The sequence below is a fragment of the Vombatus ursinus genome, unplaced genomic scaffold (assembly GCF_900497805.2).
Source record: "Vombatus ursinus unplaced genomic scaffold, bare-nosed wombat genome assembly UNPS02014822.1, whole genome shotgun sequence".
In the NCBI taxonomy this organism is placed as follows: domain Eukaryota; kingdom Metazoa; phylum Chordata; class Mammalia; order Diprotodontia; family Vombatidae; genus Vombatus; species Vombatus ursinus.
In genome coordinates this window covers 4,020,977-4,039,101 of record NW_020954600.1, presented here as the reverse complement: position 1 = coordinate 4,039,101, position 18,125 = coordinate 4,020,977, and the positions used below count along the sequence as shown (strand labels likewise).

Genomic DNA, 18,125 nt, shown 5'->3' with positions numbered 1-18,125 from the left:
CCTTCTTAGTCAACCAACCAACCAATCAACAGGCTTTTAATAATCATCTACTCTGTGCCAGGCATTGCCCTAGTTGCCAGAGATACAAATACTTCAGTAAGAGTCCCTGCCAGAAAAGAGCTCATATTCTCCTGGAAGAATCCAGCATGTTCACAGAGAAGTAAACAGAGCAACTATACATAACATAAATTATAAATTCAGAGCGATGAGGGGCGGGGAGTGGACTTTAATAAGCAGGAGATCAGGAAAGGACTTTGGAAGGAGGTGGTAGCTGAATGGAACCTTGAACTGGAGCCAAGGGTTCTAAGAAACAGATATGAGGAGGGGAAGCATACCAGGAAAGAAGAACAGCCTGTACTCTTCCAAGGTAAGAGATGGAATTTCATAAATGGCCAGGAGTCCAGTTTGGCTGGAACATAAGAGCGTGAGAAATAGTGAGGGGCATCCCAAAAAGAGTGGTGGAGAGGGTTGTTGCCTATGTTCTAACTGAGATCTTTAATGCCACTTAGACAAGTCATCGGCACAGTTTGCCCACCCTACCAGGTGTCTTTCCTTTGCCTTTTGAGTCATATGCAGTGTTGATTCTTGCTGCTCACACATAGTGTGCCATTTCCCATCTCTGTGTCTTTGACCAGGCTATCTCAAGTGCCTGGAATGCACACCCTCATTTTGTTTCTTGATGTTCCTAGTAACCTCCAAGGCTTCGGTGAGCTCTCAGAGGCCCTCATTTCTTTCAAAGTTCAGCTCAAATGCCACCTCCTTCATGAAACCATTCCTCCAGCTGTTAGTGACTCACTCTAGAAAATCACGCCATATATATATAAAATAATTAAATGTGCACACGTTGTTTCCTCAATAGAATGCAAGTTCCTTGAAGGCAGGAATGGTTTCATTTCAGACTTTGTATCCTCAGTGCCTAGCACAGTACCTGAAATACAGGAGAACTTAATAAATACTTGCTAATTGATGAGGAAGAAGAAAAGGGGAAAAGAAGAGAGAAGGAGAAAAGGAAAGAAGTCAGAGAGAAAGAGAGAAAAAGGGGAAAGAGGAGAGAGGAGAGAGAAGAGAGGTGAGAAAAAAAAATGGACTATGGAAAACTGCAAGATTAAGGATGGGGGAGCCTCAAACCCACTCCTCTCAACTCCCCTGAGCCCTGAAGTCTGACTCTGATACAAGTTCTGGAAGCTCGTGAATGGGCATAGGGTCCCATTCACTGACTTGGAAACTCTACTTTACTTCATACTACAGATGAGGAGGAAGAGGAGGAAATGAACCGGGAAGAGAGCCTGCTCCGTACTCTCTTCTGGCCTATGAACAGCGTGGGCTAGCCTGCAGAGTGCTGCCCTTGGGTTTAGGCAACCTGCAGGGTTCACTCTGGCTCTGAATTTACAAGCTGTATCAATCACATGACCTTTCTGGAACTCAGTTTTCTCATCTGCAAAATGGGGATGAGAATCTCTATAGGAACTATATCCCATGGTTGTTGTGAGGAGAAAGAAAGTTGGAAAATTTCAAAGGTTATGTTAGTCAGAATTGTTCCCATTCAGGTAGTCTGGGGCCCGTAAGTGGGATTTCAAGCAGGTGGACATGGGAACTGTGAGTGTAGCTGCATCTGGGAGAGCCCCAAGGGTGGACTAGAGAGAGTGAGCCCAGACAGACCATACTACCAGGGCGGGGGTGGGGGGAGGAGATTTCTGATCAGTATGATACCTCGGCATCTCTTTACCCAGTCCTTTTCTTTTCTTTCTTTTTTTCTTTTTTCTTTTTTTTTTTTAGTGAGGCAATTAGGGTTAAGTGACTTGCCCAGGGTCACACAGTTAGTAAGTGTCAAGTGTTTGGTCTGAGGCCGGATTTGAACTCAGGTCCTCCTTACTTCAAGGCTGGTGCTCTATCCACTGTGCTACCTAGCTGCCCCTACCCAGTCCTTTTCAAAGACAGCAGACACCTGCCCCCGAGGGGCAAGGGTAGAGACCCTGCCTTTCTCCAGCTGCAGAGGGAGAAAGCTTTCTGTTCCAAATCTTGGTTCTCTGTCCAAACAGATACATGGGGTGTTAACATCCTTGAGGTGAGAGGTGCCATCCCCCATGACATGAGTTGAAAAAAGAATGGGAGAGGAAAAAAGAGGGAAGGAGATAACAGGGAACACAGAGTGAGACCTGGATCATGAATCCAAAAGTTAGCTTATCCAGGGGTTCTTAACTTGAGGTACATAGATAGTTTCAGGGAGTTCATGAACTTTGATGGGAGAAAAGTTACATCTTAATTTTCACTAATCTCTCACTAAAATTCAGCATTTCCTTCAATTACGAATTTTTTTCCTGAAAAAGAAGCCATAGGTTTCACCAGAATGCCGAAAGGGCCCATGACATCAGAAAGGGGTTAAGAACCCTTGATATAAGTCATCAACACTCTTACTTTACAGATGTGGAAATGGGTGTAGAGAGGTTGGGTTTCCATAAGAGCACATAGATGGTAAATGTCAGAGGCTGGATTAGAACTCAGCTCTTTGAGAAATCATAAGAAAGGTTGAACTGTTTACATTCCTGCATGGAAAGATATTTGTAACTCAAGAGACCTTTGTCAGCATTAGGGTAGTTGGAGGGAAAAAATTGTATGTATGTATAGATAGATAGATAGATAGATAGATAGATAGATAGATAGATAGATAGATAGATGGATAGATAGATGGATAGAGTGCACAGGGTGAGTTGAAGATGACAGGGTGATATCTGGAGAATAAAATTAAGGGGTGAGATAGGATTATACTGGGAGAAGGAAAAAGGGAAAGGTACAATGGGATGGAACAGAGAAGAAAAGGCTTTTACAGTGGAGGGGAAACGGGGGAAGGTGAGAGGGAATGAGTGAATCTTATTCTCATTGGATTTGGCTTAAGGAGGAAATAACATACACACTGAATTGGGTATGGAAATCTGTCTTACCCTACAGGAAAATAGGGGAGAAGGGGACCAGAGAGTAGGGGGATGATAGAGGGGATGGCAGATTGGGGGAGGGGTAATCAGAAGCAAACACTTCTAAGGAGGGACAGGGTCAAAAGAGAGAATAGAATAAACAGGGGGTGGGATAGGATTAAGGGAAATATACTTAGTTTTTCACACGACTACTATGGAAGTGTTTTGCATGACTAAACATGTATAGCCTGTATTGAGTTGCTTGCCTTCTCAATGAGGGTGGGTGGGGAGGGAGGAAGGGAGAAAATTTCACAGAAAAGATATATGTGCCCACCTCACTTCTCATGTGCTCCCATTCCATCAGCTCTCGGATGTCCTCTGCCCCACCCAAAATTCAACAGGCTGAGACTGACAGCCTGGATGGCTCCTTTTCCTTGCAGCCAGATCTCCAGAACGCAGCCAGAGGCTTATTTCATCCAGAGAGGTGTTTAATCTGTGAAGTTGCTCCAGGCCTCACTGAGGAGGGTCACTGGTTGGGTTGGCCAAAAGCTGATATGCCTAGGGTGAAGTTTACCTTGTTCCTGATAAACCCTGGCAAGAAAAAGGTTCAGGAGGACAAATATGGGTCCATTAACTCGGAGTGGACTCTGTTGGGCTGGTGGGCCCGAGAGGAGGCTGGCATTGTATACTGTGAGAGGCAGCTGGGCACCTGAGATGAAAGTGGGACAATTTTTTTCTGAGTCATTTTCTCCCTAGGAACCTTGACCCGGGAAAAACTGACATAGTTTTTTTTTAACATAGTTATATATATATATATATATATATATAACATAGTTATGTTTCTATGAAGAAACATAAGACCATAGATCTGGAGCTGGAAAGGACCTTAGAAGCCTTTAATCCCAACCTCCTCATTTTACAGATGAGGAAACTGAGGACCAGAGAGGTTAAATGACTTGTCCATAAGGTAGTAAGTAGCAGAACCCCTGGGTGTGGGCTTCCACAGTAGGAAAACACTTAGGACTAATACATGACACACAGAGATACATACACACACAAAGACCTAAGCACTCCCTTGCACACCTGTACAATGCTAGGTACTTCAACCTGACAGGTGCGTTGTGTAACTCACTGATGCACTGAGATGCTAGTTCTCATTCACACATGAAACTGTCCCTAGAGTAGAAAGATTGCCCTGGTTTGGGATTTTGGTTTGGGAGCAGGATTTTTTTTTTTTTGGAAGGATAGAGGTGTAGAGACTAGCATCAGGGAACTAGGCTGTTAGAAGCTGAGAAGGCAGCTTGGGGGGAGAAAGTGATGGCACAAGCAGCTGGCGAGAAAAAAGCCATTCCCTCACACACACTTGACCTTTCCTTCAGCAGGATACTCTTCTCTGGACCCCATCTAACATGAGATTGGACTAGGTGCCCTCCCAGCTCTACCATTATCTGTTCTAAGGTCTACGCTCTGGCATTCTGTGCTCTGAGGTCCCGCCCTGCTCAAACATCATATGCTCTTCTCCAAAAGAACTGTCCCAAACTGGCTGCCTCAGAAGGCCCCTATCCCTGGAAGTCTTCAAACTGAGGAGGTCAGGTGATAAATTGTTAAGGATATTTCAAAGGGTATGAACTGAATTCAAGTACAAATGAACTTCTAAAATCCTTTCCAGTTCTAAGATTTGGTGATTCTAATATCTTTTCTGGCCCTGAAATACTATGAATCTATAATCTATGATCTCTCTCTCTCTCTCTCTCTCTCTCTCTCTCTCTCTCTCTCTCTCTCTCTCTCTCTCACACACACACACACACACACACACACACACACACACATACACACACACACAATTCTAATGAAAGCCTATAGTGAAAGCACTGAAATGTGATACCTGATGTGCCATACTATATGTAGATCCCTGGACACAAGAACCATCAGCCTCCTTCCTCAGCCTACCCTTTTGGGTACCTTTTTCAATAATTCAAGTCTGCCATGCTTCCTTTTGTAAGGCAGGGGTAGCTTATAATATTATTGGCCCTATTTGCCAGCCCTCAGGCTGACCCTGTTATCTTACACATACCCACAGTACATACATATTCCCTTGGCATTCACTTCATGAATGCATTCAAAAGCATTCAACAAACATTTATTAAATTCCTACTGTGTGTTGAGCACAATGCTTGGTTCAGGGGAGAATTTTTTTAACTAGACCAATGATTTAATTTATTGGCATAGGGATTTTATGGGGCAGCTAGATGACTCAGTGGATAGAGCCCCAGGTCTGGAGTCAGGAAGACCTGAGTTCAAATTTGGCCTCAGATACTTGCTAGCTATGTAACCTTGGGCAAGACACTCAATCTTGTTTGCCTCAGTTTTCTCATCTGTCAAATGAGCTGGAGAAGGAAATAGCAAACCACTCCATTATCTTTGCCAAGAAAACCCCAAATGGGATCATGAAGAATGGAAACCGACTGAAATGACTGAACAACAAATACGGACTTTCTGCAACAACTCCTCCCTCCGATGTGTGTCAGCACCTTCCCTACAATTTATGGTCTTAAAGGGATCCAGTGCTTGGCTCTCCAAGAGATGACTAGTCCTAGCTCACACAGCTGGTGTGTGGTAGAAGTGGTACTTTTTTTTTTTTACTGACTATGTGTTAATTACTAATTAAGTTGTATGACCTTGAGCAAGTCAACCTCAGTTTCTTCCTTCGCAAAATTTTGGAGGGGTTGGACTCTGGTCTAAAACATGCATTTCAGCTACAAATCTATGGTCCTTTAGGTGAGAAGATAGAAAGTTTAGGGAAAAAACCAGGTTCCCTGATCTAATACATTTGGGTCTAGTAAGGGTGAGATACCACCAGATGTGGAAAACATGACCTTCCACAATAGAAGCATTAGAGGAGCCCAAAAAAGTGACTGAGAGGAGATAATTGGAGGAACTGAGTTCATCTGTCTCATACACTATGTATGACCCTGGCCAAGTCACTTAAGTTAAGCTAGTTTCTTCATTTCCAAAATGAAGTGGTTGTCTGAATTTCTGCTATTAAATCTATGACTAAGAACATAGTCACTAGGGAATGGCTCTTCATAGGTATTTGATGCAAAGGGAAATATACTCTCTGAGGGCAGTTAACCCCATAGCTTAGCGCTGTACCTGACACATTGTGAGGTCCTAAAGAATGTTTGTTGAAAATGTTATGGGAAGTCAAGGTGGGGGGCGGGGCAGGGTGAGTTACTCACAAAGCCAGGGAATTAGGGAAGGCTTCCTGGAGGAGGTGGCATTGGAATTGGGCTCTACCCCATTCCTGGAATGCTTTCCTTTTCTTACCTCCACCTGGAATCCCTTACTGCATTTGAGCTCACTCTAAAGGCTGCATGAAGTCATTCCTGGTCCTTCCCATTTTGGGGCTTCCCACTGCCCTGCCCTGAAAACTTTATATGTATTCTGTGTTTTCCTTTGTATGTTGGTATTCTATGTTTTCTTTTCTGTGCACTTGTAGGTACCCCACCTTCACCCCTCCCTCAACCTCCCAATATTCCAAAAACTCCTTGAGGTCAGGGGTTGTTTCATTTTTCGTGTTATATGACTAGCTGCGTGGAACATAGTAGGACCTCTAATATAGACTGATGGAATTGAATTGATCCAAATTAAGAGCCCACAGTTAAGAGGGGAAAGAAAGACATTCCAGGGCTAAGACAAAGCCTGCCCATGTAGAGGTGTGGAGTTGGGGAGGGTGAAGAATTGTCCAGTTGCTCTGAAGTACAATAAGAGTTCTAGGAATGTTATGAGATAGGGTTGAAAAGATGTAGTCCTTGTTAATGAGACTTCACTGAGGAGGTGGTAGTGAGAATTTGACCCCAAGTCCTTTTCAATTTTCTGTATCTATGCTCTGGATCCTGATACCCCATTTTGTCTCTAAATCCCCTTGGTCTCCAGCTCCCTGGATGTGAGCTGGTGCCCATCTGGTCCTGGCATAACTAGAAGGGGCTACACAATGGCCCAGATCTCCTGACTCCCAAGCTGATCAGGGAGCCCACTACCCCCAGGCTGAAACTAGAGCCCCATACATTTCTGGAGATCTAATTCCCCAGATGAATAAACATGTTATTTTCTAGAAACTAAGCCAGTTTTCTGAGTTTTCCAAGCCCCCTCTCTTTGAGAGCCCACCACTGCCATTTATAGGAGTTTAGCCAGTATACCCTGGGCTTCCCCTGGGGCCGGGCTATGGCAGCTTGTGACCCTGACCCTAGTTCTGATTTCCTATTAAGGAAAGAAAGTCCCCAAGCAGCAGCATCACCTCCATCCAGCCCTTGTTTTTTTTTTTTTTTTTGTTTGTTTGTTTGTTTTGTTTTGTTTTTAGGCAATTGGGGTTAAGTGACTTGCCCAGGGTCACACAGTTGTAAGTGTCAAGTGTTTGGTCTGAGGCAGGATTTGAACTCAGGTCCTTCTGACTTCAGGGCCAGTGCTCTATCCACTGCGCCACCTAGCTGCCCCAATCCAGCCCTTGTTGAGATTATTCAAGAGGCCTGGACAGGAAGCCTGAATGGGGAAAACACAAATGCTGGGTCCTCTGGGCCTGATTCCTTCCAGCCTTTGTGAATCCACAAGATTTAGAGCTGGAAAACACTTGAGAGGTTTTCTAGTCCCACGCCTTCATTTTGCAGAGGAGGAAACTGAGACCCAGAGAACTGAGGTGACTTATCCAAGGTCTCTTTGCTTGTAAATAACATAGCCCCCCCATTCCAAATTCAGTGTAGTGGGCTTGTTACCAAACTACAGCACTCCAAAACTCCAAATTCTCTCTGGCTCTTTCTAAGGCTTTGTCTTCCATTGACTCTCTCCATCCTTCAAAAGATCATAGGTTTAGAGCTGTCAGGGTCCTTGGAAGTCAGGGAGTGCAGTCATTTTACAGATGAGGAAACTGAGGCCCAGGTCAGTTGTCCTTGGCCACACAGGTAGTAAATGTCAGAGGTGGGATTTGACCCCAAGTCTTCTCTCCAGTCCAGTAAGTTATCTCTTTTCTTCCCTGAGCTCTTCCATCACTTCAGAACCAGGAGCAGAATCCTGTGGCCAGTGAATGAGCCATCCTGCATGCAGAGTTGCTCTCCTTTGCTAGCTAGCTTCCCTCAGTTCTGCCCCTCCCCCTCCACCTGGGGCATCTTAGTAGCAGCCCCTCTCCATCAGCCCAGCCTCCAAGCAGATCACTTAAAAGTTTTGGAAAGGTAGGGGTGAGATGGTTGGGATCTGGTTAGACTGGGATTTACTAGACCCTGGACACACACAGGAAAGACAGGACTTTGCCTGCCCTGCTGGCACTGGGGCATTGGGAGTAGTGCTTATCTGGGAAATTCCTGGGCTACACCTGCAACTGGCCTAGGAGAGGAGGACAAAAAAGGGAGAGGTGGGGCAGGGCAGCACATCTGGAATGGGGTGGGAAGAAGGAGGGTTGCTCATCTGCAACTGAGAGAGGCCCAGGGCTGCAACATCTGTAAAGGGGCCTGCCCGCCCACCTCTAAGTCTGGGCCTCTGGCGACAGAGGAGAGGCTGCTGGGGCTGGGGTTGGGGCTGGGTTGGAATGGAGTAGGGAGGAGGGACGACAAGAGAAGGAATATGTTATATTGTTCTCCCTCCTTCTGGAACACTCCCCTGGGTCGTCTGGAGTCATGTCCCTCCCCACACCGTGGTCTGGTCACAAGGTTCTTCCTAGTGCATAGAAACTATTCCAGACTGGTGGGTGACTCTGGGTGGGTTTATCTTTGCTGAGGCTCCTGTCCCTTCAACTAAGTCAGTGGAACAGTCTGCTCACCTGGCATAGCTTTGCCTCTGGGATCGCTGGAGAGATTTGATGTTTCTCTTCGACTCAGTTTCTCCTTCAGACATCACTCGGTACCTCTCCCCCAGCCCCATTGGAGAGGGTTCTAAATACAACAATGGATTTGAGAAATTTGGGCAATCCTGTGCCTGTCTAAGGCCTGGTGGGGCCTCAAGCTGAAAGCAAAAGATGCCAACCCGGTCCTTGCCCTCACAGGGCCTAGAAGAAAACGGTTTTTGGGAAAGGGCCCAATGACTTCTGCCCTGCAGCCCCACTCCCGAAGGTAGATTTTTGGACCCTTGTAACACTGCAGTAGGGCTGGAACTTTTTTTGGGGGGGGGGTGGCAGGGATAGGAAAATTTGGAAGGAGAAAAACATCTCGGCCCTGGGAATTCCAGACGCCTAGATTATTTTTTTCCAGCTCCTGGGGCAGGGAGTAGGTGGGTGGGTGGGAACAGGCACTCTCCAACTCGGCTGGCCTCCGGTTACACTAGTGGAAATGAGATGGAGGCTAAGGGATCACAGAACAGAAGACTTAGAGCTTCAAGGAACCTCAGAGATCACGGAATTCAACCCCTCCATTTTACAGATGAGGAAATGAAGGCACAGGGGGCATCAAGTGACACGCCCAACATCCCACAAGTAGCGATCAAAGCGTCGAAGGCGGGATTCGAGCCCATGCTATTTTCATTGTGCCAGGCTCTGTACTAGGAAGGGGTTCTGGAACGACCCCGGAAAATGTGCCGAGCTCCACATAATGGGCCCCCAAACCCCTAGCTCGCCCAGCCCCTCTCTCGTCCGTAGCCTCAGAGGAACCAGCCCGCAGCTTAGCGAGCAGCTGCCGTCCGCGTGCCCGATGAGAAGCCGCCAGAGGGCTACTAGCATGCGGAGAGCGCGGACTCACCGTCCCGGACCCCACGACTCCCCTAAAGTTCACTTGGGGGCGCGTCTCTCAGGGCCAGCCCGGGTGGGGCTCTGGCGCGCAGCTGTAAAGCGGAATTTTCATTTCTATTTTTGTGCCCCCACAAAGAACACGAAAGCCCAAACGGAGAGAGGCCCAAGATCCGACCGTCTGGGGGAACCCTAGGGCTCACATTTTGACTTTATTTGTGTTTTTGTTTTTGTTTTTGTTTTTTTAATTTTAGAAATAATTGCGAACACCTGGGATTTTTTTTTTTCCCTTGAGGGGCAAATCCCCCGGGATGGGGAGCACCTTTATTGATGGTGTGTTCATGTCGGGTTTTATGACTCTACCCTGGGGTTTCTGAGACACGTTTTTCCTCCCGGACAAAAATAAAACGAGGGAAACACGAATAGCTCTCGGGTTATTTGCTCACCAACCTGCCCTCGGGCACCACCTAGCCTCAACGAAGAGCTCCCCCCACCGCTCCACCCGCTCCAGGCATATGCCCCGCGGACAGACGCGTCTATGAGGTACCCCAGGCAGGTTCGACCCAAGAGTCAAAAACAACCAGGCGTCCTAACCCGCGGGATTTTTTACTCCACCGTCTTCTCCCCACCCCCAACTAACTGGACACAGTGTTTACATGCAAATCAACCGATTTACAAAGAATTGCTCTCAACCTCAGAGCTTGGGCTTCCGTGGCTCTCTCTGAATCCATTAATTTTCTGTTTAGATCGCTGGCCAGTTGGAAGCTAGGGTGCAGATGGGATGAACTGCGCGCTGTCGGTTAGACGCGGGACCGTTTAACAGGGAAATCCCGCTCATCTTAGTAGGATCTATACAGAACCCAGAGCGCCGTTATCTTGTTTATATCACAGTCCTGCTCACTTTCGCTCGCACGCATTCACAATCCGCAGTCCGGCATCTTCTTCCTCTCTCTCCCACACGCGTACATACTCTTATAATCATACTTTTACCATCACGTTTTCTAGGTTTCTCTCTTCCTCTGTCTCATACGCTCACTGTTTCGACCACATTTTCTGAGTTTCTGTCCTTTTTACAACTGCCGATTGCCTTCAGTCTCTATGTCTGTCTCTGTCTCTTGTTTCTGTCTGTCGATCACTTTGTTTGACTCTCTCTGTGCAGATACATAATCGAGTTTGCAAGTTCATTCTCTGAGAGTCGGTCCCTATCTCATACATTAATTACCGCTTACAATCCGCATTCTGTCTCAGTCTCTTTGTCTCTCTCGGTCTTTCCCTTTTCATATTCTCTTTTACGTTCCATTCTCTCTCTCTCTCAATCTATTTTGTTCTTCCGTAATCTCTGTTTCTTTGTTTTCTCTCATATTTGTGCCCACAACCTCATTCTCTTTGTCTTTGCCTTTCAGGTTGTACCTGTCATACGGACATACCTTGTTACAATTGACATTCTTTGTCCCTTTCTTTAGGTCTCTGAGTTTCTGCTTCTCTCTTTCTCGGTCTCTGTTTTCATGTTCATGATTCATTTCCACTCTCGAGCTCTTTTATAAAGCTTATTCCATTTTACAATTCATATTCACTGTCACACTTTGCCTTCTTGTCTCTCTTATATTCGTGTTTTCAGTCACATTGTTTTTGTCGCCATCTCTCTATATATTATTCCTTTTTATAAATCATATTTTGTCCATATCTGTCTCTGTTTCTTTTTCTCTCGAATACATACATAGTCTCTTTTCCATACCATTCTTTTAGTCTCTGTCTTTCTGTCGTACACACATACCATTTTCCAATTTATATTTTGTCTACTTGTGTCTTTTGGTGTCTGTCATCCTCTTCCTCTCAGAAATACATAACTTTTACAATTCACATTGTCTGTCTGCCTCTTGCCAAACAAACAAAGTGGTGACCGTTGGATCGGATTTGTGTCTGGTCACTGAATCTGTGAGAGAAAATATGTATCTCTTTTCAGACACCTATTCTGTTTCTTTGAGTTTACTTTCTCTCTCTCTTTCTCTCTCTCTCTCTCTCTCTCTCTCTCTCTCTCGATTAAAACACATTCTCTTTTCTTCGTCTATCTCTTCAACACAATCAGAATCTCTGATCAGATATAGTCCCGACCCAACCGTTACCACTTTTCTGTTTCGCAGCCTCGAGGTTACCGCAGAGGGAAAACTCAGAACAAAACCCAGCCCCAAACATTCTGTCTAATTTGATCGAAAAAAGAAATCCCTGCCCCCCCCCCCCCTCCCCCCCCCCCCCCCCCCCGCCCCGAGGGTTTCCGGCCAGCTCCTAGGGGAAAGCTTCGCTAGGACTTGGTTGTAACTAACCCCTGGCCAGGGGAGGCGAGATCAGATTTGACAGATCCGTTTTTAAATGTTGGATCAAAGCGAAAACTTCACCCCCTTCAAAAGAGAACGAAAGAGCAGAGGACTCTTTCATACACAGACCAGCTATCTCCCCACAACCTTGGGCTCCCGACTCCTTCATTTGCGGAGCTGCAGAGGCCTGTCGACGATGCCTGAGGATTTCATTCAGTAAATCGAGGGACTGGCAGTGGTGTCTCAGATTGTGGCCATGCACACCTAACCCCAGGGATGGCCAGGAGTTCTCCATTACGTTCATACATTGCAAGGCTCAGAGGTGGACACCTCTCCCTTAGGCGCTCTTAGAGGCCCCAGGGCTCCAGGTGCCCATGCTGTGCCTATCACCCGCTGCTACTGTTTTCGGCCCGGAGTTCAGGAAGAAGGTAGTTCTGAGTCCAGGACTTGTGGACCTAGCTGACCTTCTCAAACTACTTCATCTCTCGGGTTGAAGGGCCTGAGAAGGACCTCGAAAAAGCAGGAGACACAAAGCCCTCAGAGGTGCTCAGATCTGGTTTTGGAAAAGGGGAAGGAGAGCAAGGAGACTGGTAGGGACTGAAGATTCCAGCTAAGCTCCCATTAGAGTCTGGCAGCACTAATGGAACTGTTCTGAGCTCCAAAGACTGGCTTCTCCCTTCGAGTGGAGAGTACCTAAAGGTGCCGGGCAGTAGTTTTAGCCAAGGGCACCCTTTGTCCCTTCCTCTCTCTGGGGAGCTCAGACTGAGAAAGGTTGGACAGGGAGCCCGAGGGCCTAGGCTGGGAGGTTGACCTCCCTCCAGACAGTTGGACGCCAGTTTGGGCCATTAATTGGAGATGTCCGGGCAGTGGCCAAACTCCCAGGCCAGTACCAGGTTTCTTTATATTTTCCTTTCAACCAGATTGAAAATTAAGAAGCCATGTTTCCCTGGGTTCCCTCATAGGACAGGGAACCTTTCCCCCTACCCCCACCCCATCACAGTCACCACATAAGCTGAAATCCTGAGAATCCCTGTAGTGTCTTGACACTCCAGGTTGGAAGAGACTTCACTCCCTAAATGGAACCCTTTCCTCCAAGTGAAAGACAGAACTTTCCCTCAGTCTTTTGGGGAAATCTGGTTGAAACTTTTCAGAAGAATATCACTCCCTCCCCCAAGTTATACCTGCTCTGTTGTTTCGTGTGGAGAAAGTGACACGTTTAGGGGCCAGAAGGGTCTGCCTCCCCCCACCCCATTCCATCCCATCTCCATGTAAAGATACGCATGTCTTCTCAGTCCCTTTGCCTCCTTTTATGTCTAATACCAGTTGCTGCCTTCTTCCTTTCAAAAATCACCCTCAATCTAACCTTTCTGATCTGAGAGCTAAGAATTGGAGAAAGGTGATTAAAAAAAGAACAGTCATAATGGTATTAACCAGGGGAATGGAAGAGCACTGGAATTGGAGACAAAAGCCTTAGGTTTCAGGTGTGACTCTAGGCATCTAGAGATTATCTGCCCTTTCTTGGCCTCAATTTCCCTATCAGGAAAAATGAAGAGGTTGTTCTGGATCACCTGTAAGGTTCTATCTATTCAGGCTTAAAAATCTATGTGATGGAGATAATGAAACAGTTTTTCTGCCTGAGAGTTTGGAAAAGCCAGGTTGGGGGGGGGGGGAAGAGTCAGGGAGAGAACTTGGTGGTTCAGGACTGAAAACCCCAGTCATCTGGTGCTCCAAATCCTCCCTGAAGCTGAGTCTGGGGTCTTACTAACCCTCACTTGTTTTAAAAAGCTATGGAGCTCCCAGGGAGAGTGGCAATAGGGTTTATAAACAACCCCTCTCCCCCACCGAAACTGAAGGTCATCTTCAGCCCTCCAGCCTCTGGCTATAGGGCTTTGTGACTACTGGAGAAGGAAGGGCCTGGTCTCAGGGTCATTTTCTCAGAGGGAAAAAAGGTTAGCATTAGGGGCCAGGAAGAAAGATCTCATTTATCCAAAGGATTTTTCCCCCTTTGGCCTATAAACAAAACCACATAGGAGGCCTCTTTGATGAGGTTTTGTTTTTTATTTTTAAAAATTCCTATAGGAACTGCAAGGCAATCTCCCTTCCTCCACATCCCCCTTTCCTGATCCAGCCTTTCCAGCTGAACAATTTCTGGCAGTTTGCTAACAGATCTCTGAGCACCCTCAGAAATGCAGGCTCCATGTAGGGGGCAAATCATCTCCCCACTGGAGCTAACACCAGCCCAAGAGACACAGTGGGCTTTGACTAGAAGTTCTTGCAACCCTAGAGGGGAAAGGGATTATGGTGTGTGTGTGTGGGGGGGGGTGGAGGTGGTCACTGATACCAATCCCATAAGCTGAGTAGAAACAGAGAGATAAAGTGTGTGAGGATGGGTTAGGGGGTTTAGAGTCAAATCTGTAGACTTGCATGTCTCAGTATTCTAGTGGGAACTCGGTGCACGCTTATGCACTTATGTGTGCATATTCCTGGGTACGGGGGGATAGAATCTAGAAATCTAGATAAATGGGACTTGGTGTAGACAAATGGCCCTATACTTAGAATCACAAACTTTCATAACTGAAAGAGATCTTAGAGACAGGCTAATTCAACCCCTTTAATTTCTCAGATGAGGAAATTTACACTGGAAAGGTGAAAACAACTCCCTCAAGGTTACAGGTTAGTGGTAGAGTTGGAAATATAGAATGAAGTACTGTTCTTCCAAGTTAGTTCAAGCTACACCCCTGCCTAACCCCATTCCCATGGCTTGTTCCTTCAGGGAACTGGGTCCTTTTGTCAGGTTCTGTGGAAGTTTTCTGCATGAACAGGTGGCATGAGTTTATGCTGAATGCCCACTGAATTGCAGGTACCCAGGGGAGATTAAAAAAGAGACCAAGTCTCAGTCTGGCTAAGTCCTTTTGTAGGGGCAAATTGGTTGGGGAAAGATGGAAGGTCAGGGGACATTTGGGCCCTAGATCTGGCTCAGTTCTTTCCTTCTTTCCTGAGGAAGGAAAAATGTTTCTCAAGGTCAACTGTACCCACAGCCTGTTCCATTCCATATATGTGTGTGTGTGTGTGTGTATGTATGTATGTATATGTGTATGTATATGTATGTACGTATAATTTTAATATATTTGCTTTCCATTGTAATTTTATGTATTTTATTTTATGAATTTAAAAACATAACTGAGAAAGGGGGCCTTCAGATTGTCCAAGGGGTTTAAGATACACACAAAAGATTAAGAACCCCTGACATAGGAGAAAAGAATACAACCCTGACCCCTTTGGAATGCATGGCTTCTTTCCCCATCTTCACTTCTTTCAGAGGTCACTCCAACTGGCAAATTGATAGCCCAAGACCCCTTTCTTGGCTCCTATGGGAGTACTTCCCGTACCAGGGGTAACCACGGGTCTCTTTCTGGATGGAATTAAGTCCTCAGGGCCACTGAAGGCTGGGCTCAGGAGGGAATCCTAGAAATGACCAAATTACACTTTTTCATAGCCTTCCAGGCATCCCCCACAGAAAGAGAGAGATGATTCTGTCGAATTCCACTCTAGCATGCTCCCATATAGAGGGCTCCCCAAGAAATAGAAGCCTGGGAACCACAGTGGATGAAAGGGTACTCGATGTGGGACACAGTCAGGCCCTGCTAAAGAAAGAGTACCAGTCTTAGCCGCTGGAGTCCTGTTTCATTTCTGGCTTGTCCAGTCACTCCTTAGCCCTCTGACCTTGAGCAAGTCAGTCCAGCCCCCTAAGACTCAGTTTCCTCATTTGTGAAATGTAATTTCAAAACTTGAAAGTCAAAAAGAGACCTTAGACGCCATCTCTTCCAACCCTCTCATCTCATCGGTGATGAAACTGAAGGTCCCACAAACGGAAAATGACTTGCCCAAAGACACAGACAGCTAAAAATGTGACCAAGCAGAGAGTAGACTGAGCACCTGGAGAACTGAGCTCTCAGGGCTTTCTACTAGAGTGGGATGACCTCACCTTGGGGCAGTTATGACGAAATACGTTTGTAAACTGGGAAGAACTGTGAACATATAAAATCAGGATAATTATGATCTGGAAAAAGGAAAAAGAAATGACTTGGCCTTAGACAAGGGACGAGGAAATCAGGTCCCACCTTTGGGGTGTCCATCGCTTTACTCTCAGAAACTTCCCTCCTTTTGCGGTACCTTCCGGCACTATTTTAGGGAGTACAGATGGGACAAGGATTCAGCTGGAGGAAAATCTGGGAGTAACTTCCCTGCCTCATGCTTCCATCTCCCTCCCGCACTCCAATGCTGCCTGCCAACCCTTGCAGGGATCTGGACCCAAAGATCTCTGGTCTTCTAGAACCCAGGAGCTCCGGAACACCTAAGTGTTGGGGGTACCCCAAACGTATTTGTCCCAGAAACAGTCGTAGGAGACTTCGGGTCAGAAGTGAGAAAGAGGAGGAGGGAAATATAAAAAGAAGAAGAAGAAGAGAACTGAGTCACCTAGCCCAGGTTCATTAACTTTCCCACCTGTGACGCTTCCCACCTACAGAAGGGTTGGAGGGCAGCCCTGCTGGGTTCGGGAGGGAAGCTTGACCCGGAGATCTGTGATCGCCCTGAGCCAGGGACTTTTGCGCCCCTAGATTTTCCGAAGTCCCGGCCCCAAGGGAAAAAAAAACAAATAACTTTGCGTCTCCCTAGATTCTAGATACTGCCCGCAGTGCCTCCTTCCCCAGATTCCAAATCCGTCCTGGGCCACAGGGAGGATGGAGGCTCGAAGACTGGAAGTTTGACGGTGTTTTTAATTCAGTCGAACCCCTGGAGTCCCCAGGCGGCTCGGGTGAGGTGGCCTGGCCATGGAACTGGGACACTATCCTATGAGGCGGCTAGGAAAAACGTGGGGACAACCAGGGAACCCAATTTTATCCACTTCATCCCCTCGTCCTTGTCCAAGAGCCAACTTGCCAGGCCTGAGCCCCCAGACCTTCTCTTTTCTGCCTCTTCCCCCAGGTTTGCCTTTTCTCTCCTGCCCCACCCTTCCGAGGCTTCCGGTGCTGTCTGACTTGGGCAACCGGGACGTTCCCGGGGCGCGGGAATGGAATCCCTCCAGAGGAAAGCTCGGCCCTCATCCCTCCCCGCCTCCCGCACTTCCCCAAGGAAAGAAGTACGGAGTCACTCACCGTAGCAGGAGACCTGCAGGGGCCCGTTGTGACCACCGCTGCCCTCTGGGAGCTTAAGGCTGCTGTCCGGGGGCGTTTTGCAAGATCCCCTTTGCAGGTAGAGATGCGGTGGAGGCTGGGGCTGGGGCGGCTGGGGCGGCGGATACTTGCTGAAGGAGCCCCGCGGCCCGGCGCCGCTTTGCGCCTGGCCCGCGCTGCTCTCCAGGGGCGCAGCCCCGTCTTGCTGCTGGGGCTGCTGCGGCGGCGGCGGCGGCTGCTGCTGCTGAGGGGTGTAGCGGCCCCGGCACTTGGCCTCACCGTAGCTCTGACCCTTGGCCGCCAGGAACGCGGTGCTGAACTTGTCAGCCGCAGGGAATGCCCGAAAAGAAGGCGAGCTCTCGCGGCTTTGCGAGGAGACTGGGCTGTAGTAGGCGTCCATCGCGGCCGCGGGCGAGTCGCAGTAAGAGACGCACGTCTCAGCATTCATGCCTGGAGTGGGAGGGACAGAGCCGAGGGGAGGGGGCCAGCCAAGAAGCCGCAGCCGCCGGCCTTCGCAAGCGTTTGGAGAGGGAGGTGAGCGAGCGGGGGGAGGAGGAGGAGGAGAGGAGGAGGAGAGAAGGGAAAAGAGGAGGAGGAAGGAGGGAGGGAGGGGAGGGAGGAGAGGGAGAAGGAGAGGGAGAAGGAGAGGCAGCCGCAGCGCTCTAAAAACTCTCTCTCTCTCTCTCTCTCTCTCTCTCTCTCCTTTCCTCTCTTCTCTTCTTTTCTCTTTTTCTCTCCTCCCTTCTCTGTCTCTCTCCTTCAGATGGAACAGTCAAGATATTCAGATATTTCGGAAAATTGACCGTATCTCCAAAGCCCTCTTCAAGTTCTGAAGAGCAAAGAGGACCGTCTTTTTAGCTTTCTTCTCTCACCCACTCTTTCTTTCCTGTTCTTTCTCTCTCCCTTCTATCCTTTCTCGCTCTCTCTTCCCTCCCACTCCCACTCCTTTCTCCTTCCCTCCTTCCTTTCCTCTTGAAGAGATGCTGCTAGCCCAGTGGCAGAGATTCCGAGTCCCCGACCTCCCCGCTCC

The 18,125-nt window shown here is 47.6% G+C and overlaps 1 protein-coding gene across 1 annotated transcript in view; it reads right to left on the bottom strand.

Moving 5' to 3' along the window:
• ALX4 (ALX homeobox 4) overlaps positions 1-17,543 on the bottom strand; it is a 60,274-nt gene extending 42,731 nt beyond the window's left edge. The window contains exon 1 of the mRNA XM_027837640.1: positions 17,078-17,543. Coding sequence (XP_027693441.1) covers positions 17,078-17,543 — 466 coding nt within the window. The remainder of the gene's footprint in view (positions 1-17,077) is intronic.
• Between the last annotated feature and the right edge of the window lie 582 nt (positions 17,544-18,125).